The 11,387-nt window shown below is 39.2% G+C and overlaps 1 protein-coding gene across 1 annotated transcript in view; it reads right to left on the bottom strand.

Moving 5' to 3' along the window:
• Positions 1–1,738: 1,738 nt before the first annotated feature.
• The window catches only part of LOC127652592 (neurexophilin-1-like), a 49,749-nt gene continuing 40,100 nt past the window's right edge, over positions 1,739–11,387 (bottom strand). Inside the window, exon 2 of the mRNA XM_052138821.1 lies at positions 1,739–2,908. Coding sequence (XP_051994781.1) covers positions 2,147–2,908 — 762 coding nt within the window. The 3' untranslated portion in view covers positions 1,739–2,146. The remainder of the gene's footprint in view (positions 2,909–11,387) is intronic.

Here is an 11,387-nt window from a genome sequence, read left to right as displayed (position 1 = left end):
ATTCTGTCTGGACCTGGTCATTAGAAATAAAATCTTGGTAACTTCCTCTGCCTGCTTTAGCTCTTGTTTTTTGAGTAAACACCCTACACACAGTGATAGCATCGCCATGCAAAGAAGGCTTTGTCAAGGTGTTAGACCGCAAAAAAATGAACTAAATGAACTTTTTCCCAAAACCGTCGTAACTATGTCGTACATCCATCATTCAAACCACGGCAGTTGATCTGTCTTTCATGACGTTACTCCGGGGTCAAGAAATAACTTCCGTAAAGATTACATTTTAAACTTGTTTACACATTTAATACAAGAAAGCTGCTAAAGACACGAAAGTGGCATGCACTTTGTAATGCGACAGATGCATTGTGCTGCAATAGTGGGATTTCACTTTACATTAGACTTCGGTGTTCCACTGACACACTTAAGCATATACGCAGATGTGCACTCTACAAAAAAATATTATCGCCACTTATGCATTAACATAAACACATAAAATCTGTGTTCTCTGACAGAAACCATGTGCGATAAAGTGCTTTCTCTTAACAGCTTTTAATCCCTTAAACGGCTGCACTCGCTTTTATGTGATGTTTCAGAATGCAGCTTTCTGCAAAACCCCGGTAATAAATATTTTTCTCAAATGAATGTAAACGTGGTCAAAGTGTTGACAGAATGAAAGATATAGAAGCTTTAGCGAAGTGAAATAATGTCCACACATCAAACTAGCAAGAAACTATGCTTCTAACCACAGGAGGTGAGCTGTAGTTCCAAACACACAATTTTGCAATGCTGTTTGTGAATGTTTGTTGGGACTACATTTTTGGGAGACACCATGAACTATGTTGGTAACAATGGAACTTGCAACCATAGATGGCTAACGATGCTTTTGGGAAACACACTCCTGGCTGGTAACATTAAAGGTCTTCCCTTAGTTATTATCATTAAACTGTGTATTAACTGAAGGTCAGTCTGACTACTGTTTATCTAATATGGCAATTATATATTAAGAAACATCCAAAGGAGACATAGGCCAGGTAAATCTCTGAATCTACTGCCAGCTTTCCCATTTAGTAGTGTGATTAAATTATGCAGAATTAACATAATAACATTTCTCTCTTTGTCAAAGATAAACTGGCTGACTGCGAGCAAATGTTCAGACAAGGACGAAGCAATTCTACATTCAGCAAAATAGTTAGCACAGCACAAAAGTCAGAAATCCTGACCAAACAGAATGTCCTTTCTGTTTTTACATAAAAGTCGGAAAAATAGAGAGATGGGCTCAATAAAGACTTGACATCTCTTTTTCTGCACTATATTTTAATTAGAGAGCTTTCTATTCTGCTTTCGTTCTCTCAGTTTCTTTTTCATTGACATGAAGGAGGAGAGAATGTTATCTCACTGTTGAATCTGATAATTTTGCTCTTGCACTTTTGAATTTTGCTTCAGGTGTCTTTTCAGTTGATTTTTCCATGTCATTCTTTCTGGGTTTTTAATATACAGAGGTGGAGACAGGTGTCAATGAGGCATAATATGTGTTTGCTAATGTCCCGTGTTGGGTTGTGTAAGCTAATTCCTGCTAAAGTATTTATTTTTGAAGAAAAGAACAAAACAAACAAGTTACACCAAAATTAAAACCTCTTCCACCTCTGCATAGTACCCTGACCTGACCAGCATACAAGTATGTTTTTTTTTTTGCCCCAAAAGTTGAGTACTGGATTAGAAGATGGTTAAACTGGCTGTTGATGAGGGCAGCCAATCAGGAATTTGTACTTACTGTATGTAGACAACCCTCCCACCCTGAGCAGCAAAAAACTTTCACCTAGGCCTGACCATTTGGTTTTGCATATACTGTGTGATTTTGGATGCCACATTTGCCAGGTTGTTTCAGAACTTCTTTAAGACATCAACTGCAGCACATCAAATACAGTACATTCACCTTTAGAGAAGCATCTGTGATGACTACAGGCCATACAGAAGAGAGTTCAGATCATAAGGGGGCATTTCAAAAGCTCAAAGTTAAGAGTCTTTCAAGAAGTATCGTTTAAAATACCCCCCTCAAAAATTAATGTTCGATCTTTTCCAGATATCCCTCATTTGTTAACCCCTTCCCTTAACCAGCCTCCCTTAATCCTTTAGTTCGCTGGTCCTCTTAGATCTACCCTGAAGGTAGATAGGGCATCTCATTGTGGTAATTATAGTCTGGGCAGACCTTCTGCACCAGTCTGTAGTCTGTGCTGTAGAATGAAATGTAGATACAAATGACCTTAAAGGGTTTGGAGCAGATCCAGGACACGTGGCTTTGTGTCTGCTCTTGGAAGCAGGTCTTGGAAGGGTCATAGTTGCAGAGCGAGGTGCGTTTGCTGCGGTCCACCTTCTCGTAGTCAATACGACAGTTGAAGATCTTGGAATCTTTAGGGTAGACCACACTCTGGCGCTCTAAGTCAAACTCAACCGCCTTCACCGGCGGAACCAGGCTGACAGAGATGTTCCCCTGGCCAGTGGAATTATGACGGAAGTAGACACTGAAGGTTCCGTTCCCATGATCCACAATCTTACCAGTGATGAGCAGGTTGAGGCGCACCGTCTTGATGTTGGAGTAGAAGTCGCCCCAGCCAAACATCTTCTTAAATTTGCCCGTTTTGACGATTGGGGGATGGCGCTTGACACGGGAGTTCCCCGACGCATCCATGTCTGATTTAAGGAGGTCACTACCCAGCATTTCCCAAAATTCCTGCTCCATCGTGGAAGTATTGGTGGCACGGACTCGGCTATGCATCACCAAGCGGCTCAGGGGTGAGGACGAACCCTGAGCTCCCAGAACCCCCAGAGTTTTAGAGGAGTCAGCAGGGGAGGAGGACTTGAATGAAGGAGAAAAGGAAGAAGATGAGGAGTGGGTATCTTCCTGTCCGAGAGCAAGCTGAAGGAAAGAAAACAGGAACAGGAGTTAGCCGGTTAGATACAGTATAATAGAAAGGATGAAAAATGTAAATAGAGAGAGGAGGTTACATGGACAGGACTCTGATTAGAAACTAGATCGGTGAGTCTTGAAGGAAATACCACAATAAAATAGTTTTTTTTTTAGAAGGAATGTTACTCCAGGACTAACTGCTGTTCTCACACATATTGCTTGCTTGCTGGCTATGCATGAGAATCAAAACACAATGCGACGCCATCTTTGCAGTGTAAATGCAGCAATAGATGGTTAAAGTCATATAAGAAAAAAAGACAAATCACAAGCCTATACAGTACGCAAATAAATCCAAGAAAGTGGACATATTGCAATTCACTCTATAAATATTACAATAACGTCATCATTGTCAGTAATATTTTAATGCCACACATTCTAGCAATGCAAGACAATTTAATCTGACATTTCTTAAAAGATTTAAAGATGATAAAATCTAAAAATAGCAAACCTAATACTGAAATTATCAAAAAAAAAAACAATGTTTGAATGCAGTCTGTATGTTGAGTGGTTTGAGCTGAATTAATTGAAGAAAAGTGTGGACAAGAAAAAGAAGAGTAATTTCAATACAGGATGCCTGAGTTACCTTGCAAGTACTGTAATAATGCATGATTTGGGAGAATAAATTGAAAGGGAAACATTATCAGCATTATAATTAATATTTCACCCCCAGCAAAGCATCCTGACATCTCAAATGTCTAGGACACAATAGACTCCCATAAACCGGAATTAATCTCCGCAGTCTGACCTGTCCTCTACACGCAGCACTATATTGCTTTAGATATTGCATTGGAATGATTTGATCACTTTATGGTTTTTCTGATTTTACAGGAGATCTATATGACCCCCAGAGCTAATCGAAGATTTTATTGCTAAAGTGTAGCATAATTTATTTGTGGTGTACTGAAGTCACGTTTGTTCCCGGGCTTGTCATCTTGCGTGACCTGTAGTTTCGGTTGCCCACGTGACTAGCTTTGTTGTGCTAAGTAGCATTAAGGCATGTCCTGATTTTTTCACTGTATGGCTCGTTAGCATTGTGTATATATTTTACTTGAATGTTGAAGTGGCAACAGAAGTGGTAGCCCTCATGTAAAGCCCTCCTCGTGTGAAGACCTACTTGTGTAAAGACCAGCGAGTACCTGCGCAAGTCCACCGAGCAAGGGCACAGACAAGGCACCACTCACCATAACACTTAATGTATCTCTTTTCTTATTTTCCTTCAACATAATAACATTCTACTTCACGAATAACATAGGCCTTCAAGCACATCCCTGTTATCTGTTACAGACCATTTACAAGATGTAGATGCAAGACAACACGCAACCCACACAATCTATGGCCACTTTGCACTTCAGCACCTGCTCTGCTCTCCTTCTCAGTTGGACTCTGGAAATGTCAGTCAGCTGCGAACAAAGCTGACTTCATTCCAGCCTTTGCCACACAGTCCACCCTCAGCATCCTGGCACTGACAGAAACATGGATACGTCCAGAGGATACAGCAACACCAGCTGCTCTCTCCAACAACTTCTCCTTCTCTCACACCCCTCGACACACCGGTAGGGGTGGGGGAACAGGTTTGCTCATTCATAACAACTGAACTTTTCACCACACTCTTCTCTATGTAACAATACTACTTTTGAATTCCATGCTATTACTACAATGCAACCCACAAACATACATTTTGTTGTCATCAATCGGGCAACCAGCTGGACCTCATTTTTACACGTAACTGTACCAACTCAGATATTCTTGTTACTCTGTTACATGTCTCTGATCACTACTTTGTTCAAATCAACATGACTCTCCCATCTACATTAAAACAGACTCCAACTTTCCTTTCCTTTCGTCGTAACCTCCATTCTCTTTCACCCTCTCGCCTTTCCACTGCTGTCTCTACCTCTCTTCCTACCACCCTTGATGTAAACACTGCCACAGACACACTAAGCTCTACTTTAACAACCTGTCTAGACAACATCTGTCCTCTCTCCTCTAGTCCAGCACGTACTAGCTTTCTGACGTTCTTCGTGAACATAGGACTGATCTCAGGGCAGCTGAGGAGATGGCAGAAAACTAAAGATGCAGCAGATCTAAGTAAGTATCAGTCTCTGCTTGCAACTTTTTCAGATAACATTATATTTTAAAAAACTTCCTACTACCCCAACAAGATCAACAGCACCACAGACATTTGCAGCTTCCTTAGAACATTCAACACACTTCACTGTCTTCCCCCTCCACCGCCTGACACATCAATGATAGCAGATGTCCTCGCCAAATCTTTTTACTAGGGATGCACCGAAATTTCGGCCGCCGAAAATTTTCTGCCGAAAATGGCACTTTCTGTTTTCGGCCGAAAGAGAAAAAAGGCCGAAATTTGAGCCAAAAATAAATACCTCCACGCCTCGCCCCGCCCCTCAGTGCTCTGATTTCAAGCTGGATCGATCTAGCCCTTATCACGGCGCTACCAAACAAAGGCTGATCATGTCAGCGGTGTGGAAATTCTTCAAAGTTTCTGATAAGGACATCACATTTGCGATCTGCAGTGTTTGTTCAGCAGAACTTTCAAGATATATATATATATATATATATATATATATATATATATATATATATATATATATATATATATACAGAGTACAGCAAGAGATTCTACAGGAAAGCGCCCGATCCACAGCAGTGCCACAACTAGCGCTGCTACAACACAACTTGAGATGTATCTAGCTGAACTACGCCAGAAGCGACAATCCCCTTGACTACGGTCGCAAAAACAAAGACCGCTTTCCTTTGCTTGCACGGATTGCACACAGGTATTTATCTGCCCAAGCACCAGCACAGAGAGTGAGAGACTGTTCAGTGCAGCTTCTCGTGTTCTTGATGAGCTTTCTGACAGGAGAGACTGTCAGAAAGTTTAGCAATTTTTGTTCTTGAAGAGAAACCTTTCATATGTAGTTAGATAGAAAGCGGTCCAATTTGATGTGTATAGCAATTACATTACACTTGTTCTTCACTCGAGGATACCTCTGTCGTTTACAGTTGAGGTTGGATTTAGTTCAATTACTGCTGTTTTGCACTGTTGTTTTGCACAATAATGTTCACTTAAAGTGTACATATGTTTACATAAACAGAATAGAGCACTGATCTATATATGTGTAATTATATATTATAGTTCTATATAGATCAGTGGAATAGAGGCCCTCTGACATTCTGTGTTCTGCCTTTTTGTTTTAATTAAAATTACTGTTGCATATTTAAACTTTTTGAAAGATGCTAGCTAAGTTCATTACTTTACTGTTGTTTTGCATATAATAGTTTTCTAAAACTTCACATTATTTGGATAATTGTTAATAAAATCTGTAAAATTAGATTTTTACAGAATTGAATGAAGAATAATATTTAATAATGTTTTAATATATTTTTTGTCCAATATTGGTGTGTTACTTTCAATAAAAGTGTGATTTATTATATTGGTTTGTAGTTTTTCAATTCAGATTCATTAAATTCATGAAATTAATGAAAAAGTATAATGTTAATACAATTATACACAAAAATGTTTTCTTTTTTTCTTAAATATGTAAAAAAAAAAAAAAAAGTAAGTTTCGGTTTCGGTTTTCAGCCAAGTGCATCCTGGATTTTCGGTTTCGGCCCAGAATTTAAATTTCGGTGCATCCCTAATTTTTACTAATAAGGTTACAAAATACACAAGGTTCCACATAAATAGAACACTACAGACCAGTCTCTCTCATCCCATTCATGGCAAAAACACTTGAAAGGGCAGTTTTCAATCAAATCTCTGCCAATCTCTCACAGAACAAGATGCTGGATGACAATCAGTCAGGCTCAAAAGTGGATACGAGACTGCCTTGCTGTCTCTCACTGAGTCGCTGAAACAGGCGAAAGCTGAATCCAGATCATCCGTCCTGATTCTGCTGGACCTTTCTGCAGCCTTCGACACAGTCAACCATCAGATCTTACTCACCATCCTCTCTTGCCTGGGCATAACAGAAACTGTGCTTCACTTGTTTAATTCCTATCTCTCAGGTAGGTCCTTCAAGTTAGCCTGGAGTGGTGTGGTGTCCAAGCCACTTCAGCTAATTACTGGGGTACCTTAGGGTTTGGTGCTTGGGCCACTTCTCTTCTCTATATACACAACATCACTGGGACCCATCATTCAGGCACATGGTTTCTCTTACCACTGCTACGCTGATGACACACAACTCTACTTGTCTTTCCAGCCCAACGACACAACAGTGACTGCTCAAATTTCTGCCAGCCTGGCAGACATCTCGGCAAGGATGAAAGAACACCACCTGCAACTCAACCCAGCCAAGACTGAACTCCTTGTCTTTCCAGCCAACCCTGATGTTGAACACAACATCACCATGCAGCTGGGTGCAACTACAGTATCGCCTTCCAAAACGGTCAGATATCTAGGGGTAACCATCGATAACAATCTAAATTTCACAGACCACATCTCAAAGACCACAAGATCAAGTAGATTTACACTCTACAATATCAGGAAGATAAGACCCTTCCTCTCTGAACATGCCACACAACTTCTTGTTCAGTTACTTGCCATAACTAGACTGGACTACTGTAACACTCTCATTGTAGGCCTCCTTGGTTGTGCAATTAGTCCCCTGTAAATGATCCAGAATGCAGCACCACATCTGGTCTTTAATCAACCAAAGATAGCGCATGTTACAACACTCCTTGTCTCTCTTCGCTGGCTGCCGGTTGATGCACGTATCAAGTTCAAGGCTTTGATGCTGGCATACAGAACAGTCACCGAGTCTGCTCCAGCATACCTAAAATAATTTCTGCAGAGCTATGTGCCCACTAGAAGCCTGCAGTCGGCTGAGGAACGTCACCTTGTTATACCAACACAAGGAGGCACCAAAACACTTTCCCGGACTTTTGGCTTCATCATACCACGTTGGTAGAATGACCTTCCCAAATCCATCCATGAAGCTGACTCACTTTCTGTCTTAAAAAAATACTAAAAACACATCTTTTCCATGAGCACTTAATCAGCAAATAAAAAGAACTAGAAATAAATAAATAAATTCTTGTTGCACTTTAATCTGTTTTGAATACTATTCCGATGCTAGTGAAACTTTGTTATATGGCACTTTTCGCACCACTGTCTCCTTAAAATTATTCGCTTATGTTTTCCTCATTTTTAATTTGCTTTGGATAAATGTGTCTGCCAAATGAATAAATGTAAATGTAAGGGAGAGAGACTTGCCAGGCATGAACAAAGAGAAACAACAAAGAAAGGGATATGTCTAAAGTTGAGGCGGAAACTAGTGCAAGAGGAGAGGCTGTTGTTGGATGAAATAGTGTGGGTGTGTACAGTATGTAAATAGATGCGTGTGTCTCAGAGTTTGTACACAGTGAGAGGTGGAGGTGGAGGTGGATGAGATGCCACTCTTGGTGGACTCATGGATGGGTGAATGAGTGTTCATGGATGAGTGTAACTGGTAATTATCAGATGATAATGATCTATTTGATATACCTCAAACACACATAATCTAACAAGAGCTCTCCTGCCTTGGATCAAACAGTAAAGTCGGAGTGTTGTGACTTTTCATTGGTTTGTGTGGGTTGTTGAGTGTTCGAGAACAATGCTGCTTTGATGTATTGTTTATTATCTGATGGGCTCTAAATTCTGTTTGGTCTAGTTCTCTGAGACACAGGCCGGAGCTGCATTGTATCCAAATGGTCAAGTTCAAAGCTATAGTCCCCAAAAAAGACATGAATTTCTAGGAAGTAGTCTCTCGTTGTAAAGAATCTCTCCGACTGAGAGACAGAAAGCACTTCCGGGTTTATGGGTTGCAGCGACTTTGCGAGTCATGTACCACAACCAAGAAAATCAGTTACCACTGCCAATGGTCAGATGAATAGTTAGCCGAAACCATCTCACACTAGCTACATTAAAACCTTGTGATGTCTTGTCTTCACCTGTTCTAGGGGCATACTGTTATAAAATAACTGAGACCAGGGTTGGGGAGTAATGAAATACATGATTAAGTATTTAAAATACAAAATATAAGTAACTGTATTCCACTACAGTTACAATTTAAATCATTGGTATTTAGAATACAGTTACATTGAAAAAGTATTTTGATTACTGTAGAGATTACTTTGTATTTTATTGTCATTTGTTTCATTTAATATTTAGTCCTTCAGATGGAAAAATGTATACATATAATTGATGCGATTCAAAGTGCATTTGAACAGCAGTGAAACACATTCTTAGGATTTTACATTCATACAAGCAGACAGAGAAGTAAGTTTGAAGTAAGTTTGGAGCACAAGAAATAGAAATATATCTTGTCTAAATTGTCAGCTTTACGCTAAGCTAAATGCTATTTCTAGACATTTTACATGCACATTACCAGGCACGATCATATTTGATGATGAACATGATCAAGAAAATTCACGTTGGATCATAATTTCTTTTTACTAGTAATACCTTTGATATTAGGGCAAAATCTTATTCTTGTTAATAATTTTTGTATTGTTTTCCTGTAAAAATATCTAAAAATCCTTATAACAAGATCATTTTGATTTCTCTTGTTTTAGAAACAACACTGCATAATATATTTAGGTTTTTCAGAGAATGTATTTTAACATGTGTATTTTGTCTTACTGTACTAGCAGAGTTTTTATAGTCAAAACAAGTGAAAAAATCTACCAGTGCTGAAGAAGTAATCCAAAGTATTTAGAATACATTACTGACCTTGAGTAAACTAACGGAATACATTACAAATGACATATTAACACATGTATTCTGTAGTGGAATACATTTCAAAAGTAACCCTCCCAACCTCTGGAGTTCCAACTGTCTCAAGCCAGGAATAGAATGAAAGATAGCACACTTATTAAATTGTAATTTTATGTTAATTTGCTCAGACCAACTGATTTTGTATAGCGTAAGGAAGTCTAACAAATTGGTTACACTTACATAAGGTGGCAAAAAGCAGGTTTCCCTATTGACGACCATTCATCAGTGTATTTAAAAGAAAAGAAAATCAAGCAAAATCGCAAGTAGGTTACATAGATTTGTAACATGTTGCTTTTTTATGCTTTCAGCATGTCATTCACCACACAGCGTAGAAAGAAAGTTACTCCCAAAGAAAGTTGTCTTTCACCATCAAGCATTTTACAAATATCTTGTGAATCTGTTGGACTGAATCATTAAAATTAACTTTTTAAAAAAGTTATTTGCTCATGAATTTGGCATTGCTGGTTTTATAATTAATGACTAACCATAAAGTAACTACATGGGGCACTAAGTGTGTAGGTGACTGTATGTATGACTGTGACTGTGACTGTGAAAAGGAAAAACACAAAAGAAAAGAAAGAGCAGAATGTGCCTTCTTAAACCAACACTCATTTCTATGCCAGTGTGTATCAGAGTTAGACTGAGTATATATGGCAATTAGAATATAAGCCAGTACAGTATTTGGTGTTTGAGGATTCTGCCCATCTTTGTGTGTGTGTGTGATTTTTTATTTTTTTGGTTACAAACTGGTAATTACAAGGGTATTATGCTATAAATATGGCATATAAGGACATTTCTAGTGTCCCAATAATTCTAATAACTTAAAAACATACTAAACTATGTTTAAAACAAAAATGCAGAACGTTTTCTGTGAGGGTTTAGGGGTAGGGTTAGGGGATAATATCTATAGTTTGTACAGTATAAAAATAATTATGTTTATGGAGAGTCCTCATGATGATAGCTGCACCAACGTGTGTGTGTGTGTGTGTGTATGGAGAGTCCCCATGATGATAGCTGCACCAACGTGTGTGTGTGTGTGTGTGTGTGTGTATGGAGAGTCCCCATGATGATAGCTGCACCAACGTGTGTGTGTGTGTGTATGGAGAGTCCCCATGATGATAGCTGCACCAACGTGTGTGTGTGTGTGTGTATTACCAAGTTCTGACTGTCAGGGCAGGTCTTATCCACTGAGCTTAAGGAATACTCTCTTCCATAAAACATGCCACCCTGTCTCAACACTTATCCTTCAGCCCGCTCTGATGCTTCACGCCCATCTCATCTTGTCTTATGCAGGCTTATTCCAGCTTAATCAGGCTTACTCATGCCTGAGTCTCATTTTACTTTACTCTAAGTGCCTATCATAAATCCTGATAAGACAGACTCCATTTTATACAGTATGGATTAGCACAACACGCTCTGGCTAATTCAGTCCTCTGTAGTAGTTTTTGTACTTTCTTTCAGCTCACTTTGCCCTGACGTCTTTGTGCTTCTTTTTAAGCTCTCTCTCTCTTTTAGTTTTTGTATTCGAGGCTCAGAGTTATCTATAAAAGAACGTGTGGATTAATATCTGGCCTTGACGAGTGTGTAACACCTCTTCAGACTGAATAATTCTACATTAGCTCCGTTTCAGACCAACTAATCTGCTCA

Source organism: Xyrauchen texanus, chromosome 12, assembly GCF_025860055.1.
Source record: "Xyrauchen texanus isolate HMW12.3.18 chromosome 12, RBS_HiC_50CHRs, whole genome shotgun sequence".
NCBI lineage: Eukaryota > Metazoa > Chordata > Actinopteri > Cypriniformes > Catostomidae > Xyrauchen > Xyrauchen texanus.
The sequence above is the reverse complement of the archived record's forward strand: the minus strand, read 5'-3'. Positions and strand labels throughout refer to the sequence as shown.